The sequence below is a fragment of the Thunnus albacares genome, chromosome 21 (assembly GCF_914725855.1).
Source record: "Thunnus albacares chromosome 21, fThuAlb1.1, whole genome shotgun sequence".
Lineage (NCBI taxonomy): Eukaryota > Metazoa > Chordata > Actinopteri > Scombriformes > Scombridae > Thunnus > Thunnus albacares.
In genome coordinates, this window is record NC_058126.1 from 6,273,442 (window position 1) to 6,299,079 (window position 25,638).

At 39.0% G+C, this 25,638-nt stretch overlaps 1 protein-coding gene across 1 annotated transcript in view; it reads left to right on the forward strand.

The window, feature by feature from the left end:
- LOC122972982 (cadherin-12-like) overlaps positions 1–19,199 on the forward strand; it is a 101,734-nt gene extending 82,535 nt beyond the window's left edge. The window contains exons 8-12 of the mRNA XM_044340427.1: positions 3,856–3,992; positions 7,887–8,008; positions 12,041–12,158; positions 14,204–14,455; positions 17,915–19,199. Coding sequence (XP_044196362.1) covers positions 3,856–3,992; positions 7,887–8,008; positions 12,041–12,158; positions 14,204–14,455; positions 17,915–18,426 — 1,141 coding nt within the window. The 3' untranslated portion in view covers positions 18,427–19,199. The remainder of the gene's footprint in view (positions 1–3,855; positions 3,993–7,886; positions 8,009–12,040; positions 12,159–14,203; positions 14,456–17,914) is intronic.
- The last annotated feature ends 6,439 nt before the right edge of the window (positions 19,200–25,638 follow it).

Sequence of the window (25,638 nt, forward strand, 5' to 3'; positions counted from 1 at the left end):
TAGAAAAACCGAACATGAAATTCTCAGATTTTTTTCCCCAATTCTGCATTATTGAATCATTTCTGAATATAGTCCACAAATAAATCATATTTCAAGTTTTGCTCTGATATACTCTGATGGAAAGACCCATTAAAAGTTAGTGAACTGAAATGGCCTAACTTAATGAAAAAAAAACTATACTAACTGGGTTTAATTGTTTGTATTCAGCAGAAACGGTAGAACTTGACTACCTGAATAGTATACTGAGGATAGGGGTTGGGATAAAAAGAAGGAAACTGAATGACAGTGTGACTCACTGTAGGACATTTTGGTCATTTAAAGTAAATCATTTTAATTTTATTCACAATAACTATAGTAAATCTACATATTGTGAAGAAAACTGGCCTGGATTTATTTCACAATCTTTAATGGCTTTACTATTTGACAAAATATTTACTCTCTTGAGGATAAAAGAGCTAAAGAAGGAAGTACTGCGATACTGCAGCCAGTGGTTGAAGCTTTTATATCCCTAATCCATTCATCAATGTCTCTAGTCCCCATTCATCAATGTCATCATGACTTTAATCTTGAGGGTATTGTCAGTTTCACTCATCAGTTTGAAGACTAATCAGTCTGTGCTGGACATTTGACAATGTCATGTAAAAATCCTGCTAGCATCATCGGTTGGCAGTTCTTGACTTGTTGGTGACTGCGTGCAACAGAAGGAATACTGTAACTTTGGCTGACATCCACTAAGACCAACTGTAGTGCTGGTAATTGTTTGGCTTGGCAGAGCGATATGCTGTAATTGAGAGGACAGTGAAGTGGATGTATTGCGTTTTTGCCAGAGTTCTGTTCTCCAACTGTCATTAAAGTGGACCAAGTTACACAGAAGACGCTGCTGTCCCCTTGCATTTACTTTTACCCACAGCAGTAATGAGTTAATGCTCAGAATAACCGGCGTTACGCTATCTGACAACATTGGTTAGATTGGGATAAAGAGCTAGTAAGCAGTAAGCAAGTAAAATGTTCACAATCACAACAGTTGTTGAACTGTAAATCATGCAAAGATATAGCAGTTGAGCCTCAGAATATAAATATAGATCTGGAAATGTGCATGATACATCCCCTTTAATTAACAACATATACAATGTAAATAGAAGATCTTATTGGAAGTGATGAGATATAAACAGTAAGCCCTGGTGTATCAGAATAACTCCACAGAAGCAAAGGGACTTAATGAAAACTCATTTTCTGCTTTTTGAAATGCATATATTAAAACTAATTCTGTAGGTTTTGATTTCTTTTTGATTGTCTTTAGAGAGCTCAAAAATGAATCCTGATCAAAGGTAATTTATAGTGTAACAAAATGTTCTAAAACTTAAGTGACAAATACTTAACAAAACGTACTGTACTCTAGACCCCTGCTCTCTCCTTGGTAAATATCAGGTGGGACATTTAAACATCACTGGTCGGTTTTATGGATCTGACATGCCTGACTCAGCTTCTGATTTATACTCAGTGCAAGTCATTCCTTTTATTCCTCCATCTGTCTGTCTTGCACACTAGCACATACACCTTATCCCACATTCTACTATAAAACTTGAGTGGTAGATAACAATAGACTGTCCCTCGCAAAAGACAAAAGAAGTGCATTCTTAAAAATGTATGAGAATCCTTTGCTTTTTTAAAATCGATTAGCTCCTTTTGCTTTGTGTTAATGGTTCTTCGAAGATGTATCGCTCGAGTGTAACGCAAATAGCAAAAAAAACACCTGTTGCATGGACAGTAGTTGTTTTTTTTATGAATATTTCATCCCGGAGAAAACAAAAGAATGGAAAAAGCAGAGATTTGTACAACAAAAAGCTTATGCCCTCTACTCTGTGAATCTCCACTTTGTCTCCGGCACTTTAAATATTCATCAATACCACAGCTGACATTGTTCATTTGTGTGCCATCATAGAGCAGCCTTGCATTCTTCACTTCAAAACAATAGACCCAATGACCCATCATGCATAGGGAATAATGCTTTTAGACAACTGATTCTGCTATTTAGCGGCATAGTGCAGAGTAATCTCTAGCTGGGGAAACAAAGGGGCTTCATGAATACTGCATTGTTGGCTCTTTCTGGAGAGCTTCCTAAAGTTTGAATAAGATTTAAAGATTGCACTTTTGGCCTCTGTCTTAAATGGTAATATCACAAATCACAAGACACTGAAGAGCCACATTAGTCATGAAATTTGAAAGGCTTTACTATAGCAAAAACCCTGAACCATAAAATCAATAACAGTTGAAAATAAACTCAAATGTGCCTTCCCTTTTCTTAAATTACCTTGTGTATCGTGTATAATGTTCACTGGATTGAATTAACATCACAGCAGTTCAAAGCAGGAGATAACAATGTAATTAATTTCCATATCTACAGCTCTCAGTACTGAGTCCAGCTTAAGTAGCCTCTTTAGATCTGCGATTTCTTTCTCACAGTTGTTGATGAGCTCTGTGCTTTTTAAAGATAACTTAAGACATTGAACCAATTACAAGTAAAACATTTTTTGATGTTTTCTATTTCACATGAATACAAAATATGTTACTTTCTGAAACGTTTCTGGCATTTAGAGCGAGAGGTTGTAATTGAGCTGGTGAGGTTTTGTTGTCGTGTTCAAGGAAATTTCAAAACATGCATGCTCTGTTTGTGATTTATCATGTAATATTCTGGTCTCTCTAACCACTGGGCCACACTGACAGTGAACATAGGCTTCAGTAGCAGCTTGACTCCAATACATCCCCCCCAACAAAAGCATTTTACCCTGAGGAGAAATTGCAAACCATTGATCTTTTGAACTCTTGATGGGAGTTTGGCTGTAATATTTATCAAAGAGACTCACACTAAACTATTTTGACACAATCATGTTCACTTCAAGGCTACGTGCAAAACAGAGTTAAAGAGAGGACGTACACAAATCAAAATTGAAACAGAAAAATTTGATGGAAGTGAGGCTTGTAGAATAATTCTACTGAAGTGGTTTTGTTATCATTCTCATTACAGTAAAAGACTTGGGGGTCTGAATATATGCTAGGCCTCTTTCTTTTAATGACTGAGTCAAGTCCAGTTTGAGGCTCTATAGTGTAAAAAACAAGCATGATAAATATTAATGAGAAATATCCTTTTAAGATCAAATAGCTTGCCACGAGAAAAAAAAAAAAAAAAAAAAGCAGAATGGTGGCACAGAGAGATCCAGGCTCAAGCCCATGAGAAATTAAACATCTGTGCTGTGGAAGTGCCCATGAGCAAAGCGCTGAACAACCAACCTCGGACCTCTGTGTGAAGGAAGAGAGAAAGATGACATATTTTTTGCTTGTGGGAACTCAACAGGCGATCACAAAAATTATTAATGAAAAATAGCCTTTTAAGATCAAATAGCATGGCATGATGAATGGCTCTGTTAGTGTTTGGTTTCAGATCTCTTTTGTATTTCATCGTTTGCATTCAGAGCAGCTGGGTAAGACCAAAGATGCATTTCACAGAGAGGACGCTGTACCCTCTGTTCGCAGACACCAAACCAACATTTTTATGCCTTTGTTGTTTTTCGGCTGTGAGAGATTGATACGGTTTCAACAGTGCCTAAAATTCATTTATGTTCCCAAGAAAAGCGTTTATTCAGCATGGTCAAAGTACATGTGCCCCATTACTAGATTGGAATTTATTTGCGATCCTCAGCACATTTTCTGGAAATGACCATTCAGAATGAGTAATGAAGGCTACGCCAACATTATATTACACCTAACTCATATACATGAGCCCGGAGGGAAAATCACTGTGGTTTAATTCTGGTTTATGCTGCAAATGGATGCTATTAAACAAACATTTTCTTTCAGGTATTCCATTGACTGGAAGAGTGACATGGACAGCTACTTTGACATTGATCCAGTGGAGGGAACGATTTCCACAAACGAACTCCTTGACAGAGAGAGCATCGCCCAGCACAATATCTCCATCGTGGCGACCAAACTTAGTAAGTATGACAACAAGATCGATTGTGATTCATGCAGGTGTCGTCGTCCTTCCCCCGCCATAATCTGTGTGAAGGATTTAACACACTTTTACTCAAGTCAATACTCAATCCCATTTTGCTGGAAAGGTTTATAGGTGACTATAAACCATGATGGCTCTCCCAGAGGGATGTATCTTCAGGACATAGTCTCCTCTAGCATACTCATCTCAACTCTGTTTTTATTTTTAACTGCTTTTTTTTTTTAACACGTTTGATGACATTGGCATTGGAAGGGAGCTTTTCTTGCCAGAGTCAACTTTTACTTACACCGCAGTAAAATGTGAACACTTCCAGAGTTTTACAGCAAGCAGATGCAGCGGCATCACAGCATGTTGTGAGCTGAGCTCGAGAAAGCTGTGGCTTTAAGACATGTCATCAAGCTAATTATGTTTTTATGAAGGAAGTGGAGCAAATTCCGGATAAATAAGCAAATCCATCGTCATCAAGTCATCAAATCTGCTAAGAACCGTCAAAGTCATTATCCCAGAGGCAGGCTGGTGCTCAATCAAAATTACCCACGCTGTATATTCATTAGGACAGACTGTGAAATATGGGCTGTTAAAACTTGAGTCATTGTCGCCTTGGAAACTGATATTACTCACTTCCCCTCAAGGTCATGGCACTGACATGCTAATTCTGTTTTCAATGTGTGTGTGTGTGTGTGTGTGTGTGTTTCTTTGTGTGGCTTTTGTGAATAAGTGTCAAGGAATTGGAGGATGAGGTAGGCTGAAAGGATACAGAGCGGTAGGAGGAGGGAGGAGGATAGAGATGGGAGTTTTACAAGGGCGTTACATGTTCAGTCTGTCATGCTTGGTGCAGGAATCAAATGGTATTTCTGCACGTCTTACCCTCACCCACCTGCGTTTTACTCATTTCTTATCACCTTTCCCCAAGTCAGCCTCCAATGTAGCCTTCCTTGCTGCTTGGTTCCCCTCTCTGGAGATGAATCTTCTTCTAGAGATCATTTTTGCCGTGACAGAAAAGAAAAAAAAAAAACATCCAGAGCCAGAATGGATACTCTGGTTCTCTTTTTCTATGGTTTCTATGGATCATGGTTGTGGACCGCCTGCTGCTGTGGTCCTGCTAGACATCCATGCCTACTATTATTATTATTTTTTCATATTTCTATTATTATTATAGTAGCTATTGTTATTACTGTTGTTGCTGTGAATCTGTATCTCTCTCTCTCGACCCAATCAGCCAAGGCACATGGCTTCCCACCTAGAGCGAGGTTCTGTTCAAGGTTTCTTCCTGTTAAAGGGGAGTTTTTTGCCGCTGTTGCCAGATGCTTACTCGTGGGGGAATGTTGGGTCTCTGCAAATTAAAGAGCATGGTCTTCACCTGCTCTATATGAAAAGTGTCATGAGATAACTTTTGTTGTGATTTGGTGCTGTATAAAAAACAAAAAAATTACTTGACTTGACTTGAAACTCAGCACCCCAGAGTTTGTGTCCCAACGTGTGAATTCAAATGTGTTTTTGACCTTGAGTGAGATTTAGCAGAACTTTGTGTTCTGGGTATTGGATAGTAGTTATGGCTCCTTCGCGGTGCATTCTGTTATCATGGTTGGGATGTTGCCTGTCTGTTATTTGGGGTTTAATCCATGAAGAGCAGCAATAAATACTGAAGCAAAAGATACCTTCAATGCCTTTACCAATAATACATTGTATGAGAAGAGGTCACGCACAGAAAAAAAAATGTTCTGACTTTTCTACAGTTTAAAGCAGCTTCAGTTGGCACTGCACTGCAGTTTTCAATAAATAGTAAATTATTACAGATCTCTATATTTGACCTGTCTCTGCATCTACCGTGTGTCCTTGCTGCTAATGCTTTTTAACATTTACCCACTCATACGTTTTATTCCCACGTACAATAGCTCCGATGAAAATATCCAACAATATGAGTCGTTAGATGACATTTTCCTGACCTTTCTTTAAGTACCTTTACTCTGCAATGATTAGCACAACACCTGAGTTGGAAACGTTTCACTTCACACAGCCTCAGAGATTTGTCCGGTCATTGCTAGACACCGCAGTCATGCAGCAAAATGAGAGCAGTGTCTGCTGCTCTCCGGAGACACAGTACACAGCAGAAGGCGTGCTAAATAAGAGCCGGGGCTAGATTAACAGTTTGCTTTTTGGCTTTTAAGCCCAGTGGCAATTTTTAGGAGTCAAACAGGGGGGAAGATCTATTAAATGTAATAATAACCTTGGTAGGAGGCAATGAGGGAGCACACTTGCTATCTATTTACAGCAAATGAATTTAGTTTCACACTTAAAATGGAGTTTTTTGTTGGGAGTTTGTTTACTTATTCCGCCCGCAGTTGCAATTTTAACAGATTGCTATCCTCAAGAAATCTTTCTATCTATATTTTGCAGCTCGTTTTATAGATTTGTGGTTGATTGCTTGCAAAGATGGACTTTTTTTTTTATTATTATTAAAATGAGTTTAATTAAAAAAGTAATATCCAGCAGAAAAGCAGTGTAAGGCAGGATTTTTTTTTATGGCTGACCACTCAAGCATTCTGTAGCAATACAGGATTCTGATTCAATAAAATAAATAGAGCATGTGTTATTGGGCTGAAATGCTGACACCAGTCTGATAATAGTCCGGATATAACTACTATACCATTGCCCCATCTAGTGGGCTGAATGATACATCACTCATAACAAAGTCAGAGTCAGCCAACAGTTATGGACATTGGTGTTTCAGATGAGAGGACATGATAAACTCTTGTATCCAGAAGCCTTTCAAGACCAATTTTACAGATTCCATTGATCCAGAGGAGTTCAAGTTGTTCAAACTTTTTGGAGACCAAATAATTCAAGACCCCAATGACAAAAGCCAAGATCAGTATTTTTTTTGCTGGGTGAGCATCAATGTTAGTAGTTCAGTCAGTGCAAAGCAGCAAATCCCATGCTCAGTGTCATTTTTACCTCGGTGGGAAGATTGCTTTTTCCATCAAGGTCAGAGACAGGTTACTAACTGAGCCGTGGCTGCGTCTCCAATCCCCTTGAGATGATTCTACAGATCCCACCCCCACCCCGCCCTTGCCCTGCATTCTTCTCAACCACCCACCTACACACAAGCCTACACACCTACGCACCCATGCACCGGCACTCACGTAAACAAGTGCACACTAAGCCCCCCACTGCAGAGCAAAGCCTATTCCCACATCAAATCCATAAAGTTTACCTTACTCCGGCTTTCACACAAAAAGAACATTTCCCCGTTGTGCCCCTGCAGTGAGCAAACATTGTAACAAACAACCCTGAATTCAAGTTAGTCCCTCTCAAGGGGGCTTTCACACTATAATTAATATGGGCTACACATCTTATGGCTAAAACCCATAACAGAACCCGAGGAAAAACAGCTTGTAAAGAAAAGTATTCTCTCTGTAGAGCCGTATTCCATAACGTGAGGCATGCTTTATTTGTAGTCATCACATGAGATGTGTGTTTTTATTTAATTCTCCTTTTCATCATCAATCAAAAGCTTCATAAAACAGCAGTGCATGTGTGCAATTTATGCATCAGCATGTTCCAGACATCAGGGGTTTTCTAGCAGACGTTTAACCAGAGCGACTTACAAATGGTCGAGCAGCAAGACGGTTAAGCATCTGCTCAAGGACACTTGGGCATGACATCCTCTTTGACCACTCAGCCATCCTTCTGCAACACTGATAAACCTTTATACTCCTGCTCATCATAAGACAGTAGTACTTCAGATATCCACATGATGTCAGTGCTGTGAAAAAATATTTTCTGTTTTTCTACATTCATGTAACTCTGTCCAGTCCTCAGTGCACAACTGTGGTTTTATTTAAACAATTCTGTCTTGTGTTTTCTTATCCAGATAGTCCAGTTCTGACCAGTCGGGTGGCTGTTACCGTCCACGTGTTGGACATCAACGAGTTCCCACCTGAACTCGCCAGTCCTTATGAGACCTTTGTGTGTGAAAATGCCAAGGTCGGACAGGTACGTTCACATATACTCTCCTCCCTGCCTCTTTCTGTTACACAGGTCATGTGCTCATCGCAATAAACACAACAAATTTTTTTCCAGGATGAGATAAGATGTATTGAGTGTTGTGAGTCGACAACTGCTGATCGGAGAGTTCTTCCATAGAGCTGATATGGCTTCAAGGTGGTTTGTGTAGTAAATTGAATCTGAAAGGTGAGGATTTTTATAAGCGCTGGCAGGGTGTCATTGTTTACACTTAGAAATAAATGCTGAATTTGTGGATTGTAGTGATAAAATGCAGTGGTATTTTTCTGCTTTTTGGAGCACCATATTGCTGTAGTAAATAAAGAGATTTAGCTTTGATGTTGATGTAGGTTTCCAGTGTTTTACTCAAGGTCACCTGAATAAAACTCTTTATTCCGAGGGATTTTGCAGAGAACCATTCAGCACAGAGTTTGAATCTAAATCTTGAACTATGATTGTGTCATAGAGTTCGATTCAGCGGGAGAAGCAATCATAAAGCGAGGCAGCGCTTTGCATATCAGCAACCTGGAGTACATTTCGGATGATATATTTGAGATGCAGCGGAGAATTTTCCTGTGCGCATTGTAAACCACCTGTGCCTGTAAATTAGCCCATTAACTAGAATCTATATGCAGTTAGTGTTCTGAGGGAACAGCTTCTTTGGCAGTCTATCAAATCGGTGTTGACTCCTCATCACATTGAGGGTGTTTTGCCGGTCCTCAGGCCTATTCCAATCAAAACAGTGGCTGTGCCCTCCATTTGAAGGCATCGCTGTCTTCCTGACATGAACTCGGCTGTGGCTTCAAGATTGAGTCAAGACATTTAAAAAAAGGGGGATTGAGGCCAATTTGACGCTGGAATCAGAACAAATCAAGTCCCAAATGCAAAAATAACTAATAAGTTTTTTTTTTTTCTTAAAGGCCCTGAAAACCTTTTTCTCAAATAGTTATATACTCTGAGTGAAGAGGCTCTGCAATTTTCTTCCATAGCTGTGGTTATTTCACTTGGATTTGTTGTTTTTCTGTGTCTGTGCTCGCCTGAACAGGTTTAAAGGGTGCATGGCTCAGTTGGAAAAAACAGGATGTCACAATCTTAAATCCATCAATCAGGATTTAGCAATACTCTAATCAAAAGCTGATGACAGATGTTCGGTTGTTTACTTATGTTTCAGGGCCATTAAAACAACACTCACACAGTTCCGCTGAGGCAGAGTTTTTAAGTATTAAACTTGTCAAATAATAGCTAAGCTAACAGCTTTTCCCACACTTTAACCCTCATTGTTGCTTATTTAATCATAAATAGTTTAACTTATAGAGAAATACTCAAGGATAGAGAAGGCATTAACAGATTTAACAGATTTATATTCACTTGCACAACTTCTGACTTAGATCCTTCACCATTCAACTAATCAATACACAGGATTTAGACAAAATTAAACTATCCACCACAGGGAAAAAAACAAAAAAAAACAAACAAATAAAATAAAACAAGTTCAAGATTAGACAACAACAGTCTTATTGTATATTCAACATGTGTGTGCCCTGTATTTAAAAGGCATTATTGTCTCTCCTTTATTCTCATCTCATTCTTTCCTCTCATCTTCCTTAATTGCATCTCCTGTGTTTTATCGTCTTCTTTTCCCCTTCTCTTTTTTTTTTCCTCCTCTCCTTCTCCCCTTCCTTGCCCTGCAGTGCAGAATATACATTTTCCTCCAGTGTTTCCACAGCATGATTCCACCAGGTGTTGTGCACAGCTGGTGGATGATAAAGAATTGCAGATCCCTCTCTTCACACGTCGCCCTTGATGATTATCTGAACTCATACTGCTGAAAAACATACAAACTGCTTGTTTATGGAGTATCTCATGCTGTGGCACAACTTCTCGGAAAATAATCTGCAACCAGGAAGTAGCCAGGTAGCACGGGAGGCAACCGACTATTTTCATGTAAATGTGTGGGAAGAGCAGAATGGCCTTAACTTAAGATTTGCAAGTAAAATGGTCAGGGCTGTGGTCAAGAAAGACAGTAAAATATTTCCTTATTTTATGATGTACTGTACTCAGAGCTCTGACCGGTCAACTGGTCAAGTGTGAAATGAGAAAAAAGCAACAACAAAGGAAACATAAAACAAGCATATTTACAACTGAGGAATTAAGTAGTTGAAAAAAATCCTACATATTAGATATACTTTAATGTATTCCCTTTGAATTGTATAATACTTCATGGAAATGCTAACCTTGTGAATCAGTTTGTTACACCGAAATAATTACATTTACATTTACAGCATTTAGCCGGCGCTCTTATCTAGCTCAACTAACAATGCAGCCGAGTGCGAAAGCAGAATACACTTAAAGCCATTTAACATGTACAATAGCACCCAGTAATAAGCAGTAACAGCAGCCACAGTGCTACGCTTGTGTTCGGGAAGAGGTGAGGCGCACTTCTGAGTGCATGAAAAGAAGCTGCACTAAAGCTGAAATTTATAAAAACTGTCCGATATTCAATACACTTTATAGGTGGATTTCATGTACCTGCAGATAGGAACTTTTACATACCAGTGGTGGACTAGATGACAAATAACCAGTGTGAAGTTATTCATTTATCACAGTGAAGCGTATTAATTTAGTGTTGTATTAGAGTTAAAATGAATTGTTGATTAATCACATCAAATGGCGAAAAATGAACTCAGAAAAAAATGCCACACATTTGCTTGTGACAGTCTGTAAAAAGTAAATATTTACTGCTTGTGTCTTTATTGTTGTAAATTTAATAATCTGGGTTTTTTGACTGTTTGCCAGATTAAGCATTCAGTTTTAGAAAATTGATTATGTGGTAAAGTATGATTATTATTATCTTATAATTGATTTATTGAAAAAAAATCAGACATTAAACTCAAAGGAAAATAATTGTTAGTTGCAGCTCCAGATTTATGAATCACTAAGCTAATTTAGTAGCATGAAATCAATAGTGTGAGGTATGCCTCTGCTGTGGGGAACACAACAGAGCACTCATCACACCTGGTGTCAGGTTTGTTACCCTGGAGGGGCGCTTATTTAAATACTGAGAGAGAGGGAGAGCAACATAGACAAGGTGATGTAACAGGGCAAGAAGGCTGATTAGCTGTATGTGTGGGATCCAAGGCCGGGGCATCAGGTCTGCAGCAGGTCAAGCCTGGTAAGTGGGGAAGAACAGACTGGTTGCACAGCTGGGCTGGCAAGACAGCCGGTTCCAGACAAAGCTCTGAGACGTTTGGGGAAAAGAAGGAAGCCGTCAGCAGTCTGGTTCAGAGGCGGCTGAATCAGCAGTCTGTGTCTAGGAGTGTGGAAGAACAAAGAAGTTGGTGGTTGGTTGGCGAGGTGTTAGCTAGAAAACTCAGCTACAAAACAGCTTAAAATATAAATGATCCATTTTATTGAAGTTCTGTCTAGATGGTGTTGAATTGAACAAACTATGTCTCCTCTTTTATTGTGGGTTGTTTTGGGAACAAAAATTTGAGTTGCTCCTGTGCTTACAGCAGGTGTTCTGTAATGTAAGTACAATATAAAACAACTGGCCTCTGTTCATGACCCTTGAACAAGCTCCAGTAGTTTTGAATGAACTTAATCCATCACCCTATGTGTTGCAGTAATATAGAATTTCAACAAGTTATCAATCAAGTGCTCAGTGACTGTATCCAAAACTACCGAGAGAACAATTCACTGCCTTGTTTCAGCACCATACAGATCTGACATACAGTCAGTTCATGACAGTTCAGTGTTGAAGAATTTCACATTTCCTGTCAGAGCAAATTGACCTGTAGGATTTTTATTTTCCATTGTAAAGAGAAATATTTGACATTGAAACAACTACTCACAATAAAATGTTCCACCTGTGCCATTCCAAAGGTGCTTTTCTGTCAGTATGTAGATGACACGGCTACTACTAACACACACCATGCAGGCAGGAAAACTAGAAAAGTAAAACTTCATAACCTAAAAGTGAAACCAAAACTTAATTAAGAATCCCTATATCTTTATTTTCAACAGGTGATTCAAACCTTTAGTGCAAAAGACCAGGATCTACCGACTGCTGGACAACAATTCACCTTCAAATTACCAAAGGAAGATATAAAAAACAAGAATTTCACCATCCGGGACTTTGGAAGTAAGTATCATTTTATTCTGATAACAGCTGTATTTGGTGACATGCACTATTGGTACAGTATTAATTGATTTGTGTAATGCTTGATATCAATTTACGAGCTTCATCCCAAAAGTGGTGGTAGGACATCATGCTTAGGGAAGCTAAAGGTCAGCGACGAGGGTGGGGTGCTTGTGTCTATACAGTGTTTTTCTCTGGCAGAAAAGCTGGCAGAGCACTGGGGAGCGCTGGGATGAAGCACATGTGCAGTGAGAGAAAAAAACACTATATGGACATGGACTACATGGTCCACCTTAAGTGAGCCTGGTCACGTTGTTGCTAGCTTCGGGGCTACGTAACGTGTTGCTGTCTTTTCAACTGCTGAACCGCTGATTTGCTGCTCATTATTTTAATGGATTTGTTGAAGGTTGAATTCTTTCTGTGATAATTTTGGGGAAGCTAAGCTTCCTCTAGCTTTTTAATAGCACCGCCCACGTGTCATCCTCCATTCTAGGGAAACCATATCACACTTCTTTACAACTGACAAATAATGATAAATTAGCAATGTGAGTAAATTAAAGGTAGCTGCAATCAATTACAGTTTCTTCGAGAAAAGCAGATATTAGATTTATGATTTTTTTAGACAAAAAATAAGTATGTAACTTGTGACATCACAAATAGTGATGATAGTGATCAAGATTTTGTATAGTAGAACTAATATTGATTCCATATTAAAAGTTACCTGCAACAAATTTATCCTGTCCTATTTTTGGGCTGACAAACATCCTCTCTAGTTGCAAAGTTTGCTGCTTGAACCTTGTAAGAGTGGCATAATATCTCAATGCTAAAAATAACAAATGCAAGCGGTCAGACGTTGTCTTATGATAAGGGCATAAATGACACTGCAGTGTGCACTCGCAGAGCCCTTTGAAGTCTAACCAGAAAGACGGGTAATGAAAAGTGGGACATGGCAGGATGAGGCCAGGGAAACGAATGAATTCACCATCCTTGACAAGCCCCCATCCGAACCTCTGATCCAGTTTTACCTTTTGGACACACTGTCTTGCAGTTTCCAGACTGCCAGGGGCCCTGCAAGCACACTCTCCAGATACAGAACGAGATCTGATAGGCAGGGACAGGAAATACAAACACCACGGACGAGTTCAGCAAGAGAAAGAGAGAGAGAGAGAGAGGGAGAGGAGGGCACAAACACAATCTGCACAACATGCAAGGTGTGCTAAAACGCCTGACCTCCTGTCAAGAAAAAGTGCCAGCCTTCGTCAGTGGAACAAACCTGGCTTGACAGGGGTCAGACAGTCTAGCTGTAGCAGACAGAACCAGGCAGGTCCAACCTGATGCGTTCCCTCTCTCTCGTATACATTGTCGACCTCTATTCCACTCGCCACCCTCACACCTCTGGCTGTCTTCCCAGGTTGTTCCCTTTGTGTGTTTTTATTTTTTTGTTTATTATCTATCATTCCTAATGTTCTGTTTCTCTGGAGTGATGCTGCCTGTACAAAGAGATAACAATATAACAACAGATCCCAATAGTTCCCACAGCGTAGGTAGACGGAAGCCACTTTGCAATCTTTTGGGGGAATGATGTACTGGGCGTGGTTGGGCTCTATCCACTTTTAAGGCGAGTGGTGTAAAATGGCGAGAGCTTTGATAAGAGAAGTCTTTGAAACGATGCAGTTTCTCATTGCATTCAGAGAAGCACATTTGAAGAGGATTTGATATCAAACTTAAAGAGTTATCAGACATTGAAAAGTTTTATCTTTATCATACTTGGACCTCCGCGCTAGTAATGTAGCTCAGAGGACTATCTGATTGATGTGAGGTTATACTGGGTGGAATATTTTCTTCTTCTTTGGTCAGAACACTTTCTAACCTGCATAGATCAAGGAATAAGCACTTGCTGCACTACTTCAAGCCTTTCCATACAAATTTGCATGATTCTTTTAATCCACACCTTTTCAAAAGAATCTGCAGCTGTTTTGGAGATTTTTCCTTTTTTGGTTTTCGATGGCAGCAAAATTTTAAATTTCTCCTTCTTTCCCTTCTTCCAGATAACACTGCTGGTATAGTGACGAAGCGGAGTGGCTTTAGACGGCGTTTGCAGGAGATCTACTTTCTTCCTGTGGTGATTGAAGATAATGGCTACCCACCCAAGAGCAGCACAGGCACCCTGACCATCCGTGTATGTGGCTGCGAATCAGATGGCTCTCTGTTAACTTGCAGCGCAGAGGCCATCTTTCTCCCTGTGGGCCTCAGCACGGGTGCTCTGGTTGCCATCCTTCTATGTATCATCATCTTATTAGGTGAGACATGTTGTCTTCTAGCTTGTAAACATTTTTCATTCTAACGCACTATCATCGATGATCATAAAGGACACAGGGATTTGCTATATGTGTTGTGTTGGTGCTCCAGCTCTGACGTCCCACTGGTTGCCCGGCAACCTTATATGCACATATTTCATAATGTCAAACTATTCCTTTACCATTTATTTTTGAATTTTAAGCTTCCATAACTTCCTTTAAACTAATAAGGCTTCCTGCTAGCTAAATCCTAACCTTAATTTGGCCAAACCAGTCAATCTGTAAAGTCTCATTAAACCAAATTTAATCATTTAGATAATGAGGACGGGTGTAAAATCTTCCCTAATACTACATATTGATTGGCTTGTGAGGCTAGAGGCAAGTCAAAGCTTCCTGTCAGCTAGATCAACATGTAAAATACAGATGAACATTTAATCTGCCAGATCTATTTCCATTCAGCTGGGTCCAATTTTGCCATTTTTGACAACACCTGAGTCCAAACATGCTAAGATGACCATCATGGGCTGGTGTCCCTCCAGGAGTGTCTACAGTTAATTATAGGACCCATATGAATTTAGTCATTCAATGAGACATTCGAGATTGGAGGGAGGGACGCTTGGCTCTATAAACTAAATCCAATCTTGCTGCCCTGTGGCTGCTTCCAAGGCTATAGCTTTTACATTTCCCACAAGGTCATGGTTGTAAAACTCCTCCTTAATTCTCTGCTATTAATGTCCAAACTCACCTGCATAGCAGGGAGGAAGTAAATGTAGGTTTATGGCATCATTTTCTAAATTATGAATGTGGGATGGTTGGTTGTTAAAGAAGTTCCAATTTTACAGTGCAAGTCAAGGGTAGCCATGACCTTTGAATTGAGCTGTATTTACTTTTCTCTATCTCTCTCTTATATATGGTCCCACAAAGATTGAACTGTTAAAGCCAACTATACATCGTCATTAATCCTTTTGCATTACTTTCATGAATGTATTCATGTGAAAAATCAGCTCAAGTTTCATTGTTTTATATGTGAGGGAACATAAAAGCTCACAGATGATTTTAGTAGTGTTGGGCTGTGTCCATGTGTTCACTACATCTGAGAAGAATGGCTTCAAAGCTCTAAGTCAACTCGCCTCCAAGGCTGAGGCTGACGCCAAACTGTTGTGCTGTCCCTGAGATGAGAAGTAGCAGAGAAAATCAGAACTCACACTGAGAACATTTCCATAGACCCACTTAGTTCCTGAGCAGGATTTGTCAGGATGACCCAGTTGTCCTGTGAGGAGAAATGATGAGGTAAATTAAACAGACCAGCACAGAGACTTTCATCTGCATTGTTGTGTCTTCAGACTGATGTAGATTGGCTGCAACCACTGACATGCTGTGTTCAACCAGTGTGTCCCATAATAACCGCCTGTTGTTGAAGTCTACATACGTGCCACTGGGGGGAGCTAGCACACTATACACAAGTAGATAAAATCACTTGGGAGTGAAGGAAGGCAGAGAGGAAGTGAGATACAGTGAAGATGAAAGGAAGGGACCTACTTAAGGCTTTTTTCAGTCTGAATGTATTTACTGGACTTTTATTTGAATGATTTCAGCTTTATCCTAGCCACTGCTCTTCCTCGAGGATACAACTGTTTATTGAAGACCCAGATGAAACACATATATTTTACTGCATTCTTTACTGAGCAGACAGAGAGAGGGACACAGAGGGAGGTACACGGCGATGTAGACAGATTGCTATGACAGGCAAAAGGGAGAGAAGGAAATTTATTGTAACATTACGTGTTGGAAATCACACAGAGGTACAACAGTGTGTTAAATATGCAGAACCTCATGCAACTTCTGAAGGGCTGCGTGCTAAAGCAGTTGCTGTTGCTTTGGGTATATTCTCAGCAGTGCAATTTTTATCCCCTGCAGTGTTGACAGTTTCTTCATTACCTTTTATGATGTATGTAATTTTGACAGTACATGTTAATTGCTTTGGGCAACTAAAGTAGTTGAATCCTTAGTGAGCACTGATTTGCAGGTCAAAAAATATCAAGACATCCAGGTTAAAACTAGGCTTACAAAGGACACATCATACTTTAAGTAATTTTCTGTTATTTTTGCACTGTTATGATGTCAGATGTCTATGTTAAACATTGTAAAAGGTCCAAAACTTGAGGTGAACATAAAAATGCTCCCCTTCAAGTCAAAAGCCAGGGCTTCAGCCTGCTATGAACGCTTCGTTTGCAATGGTACCGCTACATCACATTGTTCGTGCATGCCCACGAATGGCTGTCCATTCCGTAGTCTTTGTTGCTAAGGTTGTTGCTAAGGATGTTACATGGGTTGTTTACATTGTCCACTCGCATTTCAGATCAGATTTGGGCTTGAATATGTACAAATGTATTTAAGAAGTTTCCATTCCAAGTAAGGAACAAGAAAATGAAGTTAAATCCTACCACTGTTTGTGTGACCGCCAGAGCTGCCGGAAGTCTGCTGAGGCTCGGGGAGTCGGTCATCAGAACAGAGTGGGCCTTAAAGAGACAGGAGCTAAAACAGCCTGTTTCAGAAAGAGGCTGAACTGAAGGGCTGCATAAAGGACCAGTATAAGATAAAGAGTTTTTTGAACTGTAACTCATGCAAAGATATACCAGTAGAGACCCAGAATACAAATGCATGATATGTCCCCTTTAATTCGTGTGAAAGTGGGATTTTTATGGATTTCATATTCTTTCAACAGGATTTCATTTACTACACTTCAATGTAAAGAAGGTCTTAACCAAGACTAACTTAACTAACCTAACTTAAGAGTTGGAATAATGTTAAATAATATTGTGGGTTACATATAACCCATAGTCGAAGTCTGAACAAGACTGCAACACTACTTAACAAGAGACTGCAGCCATGCTAGCTACTCTATGCTCATGCTAGCTATATGCTAAGGCCAGCATGATGACTTGCTCACAATGACAATGGTAATATGTTGAAATGTTTACATGTTTACCATCTTAGTTTGTTATCATGTACAACATTTCCAATTCCATAAACCAAAGCACTAGATAAATGAAAATTGTAATTCGATGATGTTGTTAGATGAAATGTCAGATGATGTTAGATGGGATGACCAAAGTGTTTACAATTCACCAAAAGGGGGACATGGATGTCTGTACCAAATTTCACAGCAATGCATTCAATAGTTGTTGAGACACTGACTGACAGACAGGCAGACATTATCATCCCTAGAGCCACTCTACCAATGTTGTTAAAACTGACATCTAGATGTCTAACATATAAAAATGTCAAACAAATTCAGTCCCGTTTGAACCTAAAATACTTCATCTTTTGACCTACAAATCACCTAAACCATGCTTACTGGGATGCAATGATATAATCTCTTCTCTTCTCACAGGTAATGTGCAGTAATGTGGGTCAGCTGACAGTGACTTAACATGTGATTTTCTTGATTTGTTTTTCCAGTTATTGTGGTCCTGTACGTGGGGTTGAGACGACAGAAAAAAAAGGAAACCCTCATGTCATCCAAGGAAGACATACGGGATAATGTGATCCACTATGACGACGAAGGAGGGGGTGAGGAGGACACGCATGCCTTTGACATGGGGACGCTTCGCAATCCCAAGGTTGTCAAAGAGAACCTGTACCGCAGGGACATCAAACCTGAGATGAAGAGAGGTCCCAAGCCAGCCGTCTCACAGGATAGTGCAGACATCCGAGATTTCATCAACCAGCGTCTGCAAGAGCATGACATGGACAACTCAGCCCCTCCCTACGACTCCCTTGCCACATACGCTTACGAGGGCGACGGCTCCGTGGCCGAGTCACTCAGCTCCATTGAGTCCCACGCTATAGACCTTGAAGAGGACTATGATTACCTCAATGAATGGGGGCCCCGCTTTAAGACACTGGCAGGGATATTCGGAGAACAGTCAGAAACTCACTCGGACTCAACAACCATGGAGAACACACATTGATGTTATTCACAGACTCAAAAAGCAAATATGTAACAATGTTTTGTTGTTTGGCGACACACAATGTTTTAGCATTGTTTTCCTCCCATTTATCTGTTTTAATCTCTTTCCAGCTCACTGTTTTCTATTTTTTGTGGTACTTTACCATGCTCTGTCCCAAAATTGTAAAAAAACGGGGGAATATACGATAAAATTATTAGTTGAGCAAAGCAGCCATTCAATTACCTTTCAATTGAATGTTGTTTGTTGTCTTACACTTTGTTTCCTCTTGGGGAATACACATACACACGGAAATGTTATCATTTCCTAGAACATCCTTAAAAGTGCCTCGATATAATTGTTCTTTCACTTGCCATTTCATGCCACATATCCAGTGTTTTCTCTTGGAACCCCATAGGTTAAGCTGATTCAATCGGCATACAGTACTGTGCTCTGACTGGCCGAGGCATCCACCAAGACCAATGTCAACTCTGTGGGGACAATGGAGTGGCCCAAGTTTGGCCAAAGATGTTTTGAATGTTATTTATTGTTCTATTTATTTATTGGCTGATTGATTTGATTTGATTTTTGTGTATTTATCTATTTATCTCTCAGTCATCAATCTGTATTTTTAATTTTTGGAGACACTCGAGGATTTTGTAATTAATCAAGGCCCACAAGAGAATGGATGTTTCTGTTAGGTGGGTCCTGTGAATAGACTTGTACTAGAGTTGTAAAAAGATAAATTAGGGCTAAATACTGCAGTTCAGTCATGTAATAAACACTGTTTTCTTAAATAAACCACACTTGGAAAAAAAACTGGCCTTATGTTTACTTATTTTGCTTGCATAAATGTTGGCCAGTACAAATAAAAGTTCCTCAGCTTTTTTTTACACTTCACTGAATCTGGAAATTTTAAGGCCTGGAAAATCCATAGGAATTATCGAACTTGTAGAATTTCAAGATTTAATGTTGATCTGACTTCTTGAAGTAGCAAACACAGCAACTTTTGGGTGTGTGGGTAAAATCTGGGTGAAATATTTGTAAAAAATGTTCATATTTTAAAAGTAAAAAGTGAAAGAGATTAACCTCTGAAACTCCTTTCCCTTTCTTTTATATCATCCATAAAATAACACAATGTTATGTTCTTTTCTTTACAAAATCCAACAAGACAGCAAAACCTTACTTCAACTGAGAAATTCACAGTTGATTGGCTTTTCCTCTGACAAATCAACAATTAAATGCTTTTAAAAGGGAATGTTTCCGGATTCAGCAAAACATCCCCCTGTCTGAAGAAAGGCAATCAAGGTGCAAGAATTACAAGGCAGACCAAGGCTTCAGTAAGGTATCAAAATGACCCTATTTCCCCAGTCATTGAATAGAGTGGCTCAGACCTTTCTTACCATGGTCTGGTGACGACATAATGGAAGCTCTGGATGAAAGCCAAGGCAGTCAGTGGCATACAATTCAGAGCCTCTACCAATGGATGTGAAGTGATCCCTCTATCTGTCTCTCTCTATCTCATCCAACAGGTATACCTCAAGGCTGAGCTTCAGTAAATGAGCAGCGACGTGTTTGAATGGACATTAAGTAATCTATGACCCTTGCAGCCAGCAGGTATTGCAACAATGCTGACAGTTGTTATCTCCTACACTCTACAATCCCCTTGAGTTATGATGGCTCATAACTGACACCAGCAATGTAGTCACTAATATACTGTGTCACTATGGTAGAGTAATAACGCTGACTTGCCTTTGACGTTTGTGACTTGATACGTAGTTCATTTGGAAGGAATGCACTTACAGTTTTTGATTACATTTAGTTTTTGCCCCAGAGGTTGAATGCATTTATTCTAAAGTTGCTTCGGACAAAAGCGCCAAAATCACTGTATTGTACCTATTGATACCTACGTTTTTAGTTGTGAAGTTAAACTTTAATGTAACATTAGTCATTCTCTAGTAGCACTGCCCTCCAATCCACCGATTCTCCATCCACAGAGCAGTAAAACCTGCCTCTTACACGAATGTCACCCTGCATTTCTCTATCAAAATCATGAGTGTCAAAGTAGGCAGGACCACAGGTACCATTGCAGTCTCTGAGGTTACGTCCTCTCTATTAGAGGGTTTTACAAACCTTTGGGGACTTTATATTCCACAATTAAACTCTTGGTGAATGTTTTTAAAATATATTCAAATATATTCAAATTAACTACTACTTTTAAGCCGATTACTCCACCAGTGTTTGGCTTTGAAACAGAATTTAGACCACCACCATGTTGGGAAATCAAATTTAAGATTAGAGAAGTTAAAATAAGAATTTTTCAAAAAGTCCCCCCAAAGAAGTTATTTGAGTTTCCATGAATGTTGATATAGGTGGGTTAAAAAATCTAAGACTAAAATTATGAGTATAACTAAAACAATATGTCAATAAATTGATTAGCTGATTGACAGAATGTCAAGAAAATAAAAAAAATAAAAAATAAAAAATCCAAGGTAAGGAATTGCAGTTCTCTCATTATTATTATTATTATCATTATTATTATTTTTAAATTGTTGTACAAGCAATTGGAGGACAAAAATTGTGATGGGAATTTGCCCTGAATCTGTGACATTTAATAGACAAACAATAATTGAGAGATTAAACAACAACAATGACAAAAATGAATTAGCTGCAACCTTATATGAGTAGTCAGTTTGGTGAAAGGATTCTTTCAGTTGGTATAGTGGGTAGTTGTTATTACTAAATACTGCATCCCTCCTGTTGTTGTGTGGCCTTTCCCAAATCACAACATTTCCACACCACTTATGACTCACAATGTCTAGTGGCACTAGGCGCTGTAGACAGACTAAACAGAGACATCAGCACTAACAGGGAGGAGTGGTGTGGGTGTGGGAGTGAGGGGACTGCCATGCTATGCATAAACATGAGAGAACTGGCACAATCTACACAATAGCTGAGAGGAGAGTAACTATTACAACAAGGAAAAAGAAGTGATGGCATTGATACTGTTTATATTGGATGGGGCTCAACCCTCTGTGCCCAAGTGAACAGCACTGTCCCATTGTTCAGTCCCCTCTTCAGCCTTTTACTGCCAGTACTCCGCAATGAGTAGAGCAACTCCATAAAATCAAAATGTCCTCTTCCTTGCAAGTAATTTATCAATAATTTCATCACAACAACAAGCTTTATTTGCCACAGGGAGGATGTGGAAAACATTTGATTTTGCAGTTGCGGGAAACATCACAATTTGCAGGGCTTTCAAATTATGGGAGCATTGTTTGGTTGTGAACCAAGGTGTTTACAGCATTCAATTTCTGAGTCATACTAGTCTGTGCCAGCATAGCTGTCATGATTCAACAAGGACGAGTTGTCACAGTGCCTTTTGAATAAACTCCTCCATTGTTGTAGGCACCAAACAATTTGCTTAGACTGAAATAAATGAATACAAAACATCACCAAGACCACTCTCTGTTATTACTTTTCAGTTTGCTATGGAAATATGCCTCTGATTCTAATGAACCTCTGTATTGCACACTGCTGTGGTTGGGGATTATAGTGCTGATGCATATGGGTGCTTTAATTAATACCAGTCACTTTGTATTATTCTTCATCTAATGGTATTTTCTGAGAGTGTTTATGCATATGGAAATAAAGCTGTCACCACCGCTGCAGCATGCTTTCTAAGCTGACAGGTTTGCTTTACAAGAATGTGCTGATCTTAGTGTGCAAATCTGCATATATTTGTGGCCACTAACCTTTGTTAACCCTGTTAATATGCTGCAGCAGCGGTGACTAACCTTGAGGCGGGGGCATGAAAGTAAACACAGCTGTCATTATCACACTCTAAGAACATGTTTACAGTGTGTTAAGCAATAATTAAGACATTAATTGATGGAGAAACAAAAAACAATTGTTTGCGTAGCCAATTAACACAAAGTTGCAAGTTCATCAGGTACATGTGGCTGCTGTAAATCAGATGCATTATTGAAGCTATATGAAGTGTTTGTTGACACTATCAGAGATGTGTTCATTGATAGGGTCTTGGTGTTTCATTGGATTGCACTGTATTGGGGATTAAACCCCATTTATGTCAGTGGAGGTGAAAGTTACACCCTTATTTTCATCATGATTCATAACTATTGTGCACCAAAAATGACTCCATAAAGTCAAGCAACATTTATTTAGAGATTGCTTAAGAAGCCTTGGCTACTGAAGGCAACTCTATCTTTGGTATTACACAGTAGATAGGGTTGAAAAGAACAGGGTGAAAAAGTCAGCCAGCGAATAAGCATTGTGTTTTTCCTTTGAGGGTATTACATAAAAAATAAGCTGCAAAGTAACTTTTAAAACCCATCTATACACTTATGGGAAACATGTGTGCTCATGTTCTACTGTAAATGCTTCTTCTCTGTAGAGTTTTAACTTTCCAACTTGTCCCTGTTCTCCAGTGGTGCTGCTGTATTCCCTAACAAGTCAACAAATCAAGACAAAAGGAATATTAACTGAGATGAAGCATACATGACATAAAATAAAGAAATGGGTGCTAAACGCCAACAGACAAGGCATGTTTATTTGTAAAGCACCTTTCAAACACAAAGCAAGAAGAAGACATGAATTACAGCTGTCCAAAAAATGAAATAAAACATGAGAAAATCTTCCATATACAAACTGGATTTGATACATGAAAAGTTTGCTTCAGTCATTCAAGAAGCAACATAGCCAGAGAATATGTTCTACGTTGATGTTTGATCTTCACCTCAATCCTCACCGACTCGGCTGTGGTTCAAAAGGTCTTGGATACTTCTGCTCCAGTTGATAAATGGCAAGAGTGGAAACAGATGCATTAAACATAAAATGTCACAATAATTCAGCACGCAGCCTCTACCTTTAATATTGCAATGTCAAACATTATAAACTGAACTAAATTATCTGCATATCCGTTGTAGGTTATGAACTCTTCCAAAAAGGTTTACATTTTCCACTAATGCATGCCTCTTGTCTAACTTCATAAACAGTGCTCTCACTTGTTCACACTTGCTTGCTTGGCTAGATCAAATCAAATATTAAATGTATAACATCAGTAAGCAGTGGTGATTTACTCAAGCCCTCCTCAGATTTCTAAAGTAATAATTACAGGGTCAATAAGTTTTAGGAGTTTGACAGGGTGAAACTACATCTGATTACAGATCCATTCATTCTTCATTCTCTAAATGATGAATAGTAAAGGAAAATTGATGCCAATTTGTTTTTCATTCTCCTTCTAAAATGATGAGGTTCCTGTTGTGTTGCTAAACACATAAAATACTAAGTCATTCATTAATCAGTCCCTCTACAGAAAAAAACAAAAAACAAAAAACAAAAAAAACCATTACAATTATAATTTCCTGAAATTTTTAATGGTCTAAAACAATGCAAAAAGAAGACTGAAACACACAAATGAACCTTAGATTGCATGGGGGGATGTCAATTTATGACTGCTTTTCTGTTTCCGAATCAGTAAATGTAATCAAATAAAAATAGTTCCTCTTAAGTCACTATCATCTTAAAGGAGCCATTAATGAGTTAAAGTCCCCCGCCACTCAAAAATATATTTTTCTTCTTGATCCTGCAGTTGAATGTATGAACTTCACTGTGCAGGATGATGTAAGTGCAGAGTTTGACACTGGGAGGTTGTTTTCACATTCATCTGCTGAAAGTGGAAAGTTCCTCTGGGCTCATTGATTTTTTATGGACAGACCTATGAGCAGCATTTGTGACATCACAACTAGTTTGGAGCCAACTGTGGTCCAATATTCAACTTGCACGAGTGTGATGTGGGAATTTGAAGCCTCCAGTGCACATAAACTGAGAATGGACTTTACAGTAAATGAGGAGACATCTTGTGTCCAACAGTTACACTTCTGAAATGAAATATATTTATATATTCATAGATTCTGGACTTTTTTAATGAGGGAGAAGGAGAAGATGCCGTTTTAAGGATTTTAAAGTGGTTTTTCCACAAACTTTTTTTGTGAAAAAACCATATCACACACACACATTATTGTTCCAAGCAGTGTCTGGAGGGGATCTTTAAAGGCAATATGCTCTGCCCTCAGCTCAGACTTAACATATGAGTACACATGGCTTGAACCTATCCAACTGGATGCTTGTAAGCTTTACTAACATCAACAGACACAGACCATTTCCTATGCTGTATCTGTCCCAAGGGACTGTGTGTGCTATTTTAAAATCCAGTGCAAAACAAGTTGAGCTGCCTGGCAGGACACAACGATGCATGCTATTACTAAGCCAACTAAAGTATAACCATGTGATGGGTCAACAGGAATATTGGTCTGGGATTCTTCTTAGACTTCTTCTGATATATTTATATACTTCTATTTTGTTTTCATAGAGGAAGGTGCTACATCTGTTTGACTGTTTGATACCCCAGAATTCATCGATAAAGTACATGATTAAGCTAGGGATGTACACTTTGATTGTGCTTGTAGCAGATTATTGTAACTTTTTAGACTTGTCAGTTCTATTCTTATAGTTCTAATTTCAACTTGTGGCACCAAAGAACCGCACAAGATATTTTAAAAAATGCATGTCTCTTCCAACTGCAGTGGTGCAGTTTGGTACTTAAGTATGAATCATCTCAACAAAATACAGCAAAGAAATTAAAAATGCAATATTTTATGGCTATAAAGTGGTGGGTGTTGATATCTAGAGAGGACTTACTCATGTTTGGAAAATAACGTGAAGGCAAATCACACATTAAACTGCAATTAACACCAGGCTGTTTTATTATCTATGTCAGGGATTTATGTGTGAATCCACCTTGTTACGGTGGTACCCAATTTGGATCTGGGTCTGCTGAGAGTCAGAGCTCCAAGATTATTGAATTTAGCAGAGCATCCCTGCCTGAAGCTTTCTTCTATGCACTGCTGGTACAGTAAATGATTTAGCGTGGAAGTCCCTGATTCCTTGAAAAGATTTGACCACAGATCTGTGAAATTGGACAGATTACTGATTAACTCTAGAAAGCACTCAGAGTGGATACCTCTACCAATGCTGTACAATCCTCTAAATTAGCTGTTTTAATAATACTGTAGGGGAATATTGGGGTTTTGTACATGGATGACTTATGAGTCACATTCATGATCACAAAGTCTTAATAAGAAAACCTCATTCAAAATCGCAATTACATTTGAACTAACTTAACTGTACAGTATTGTGCAGTTAGTTCTATTTGTT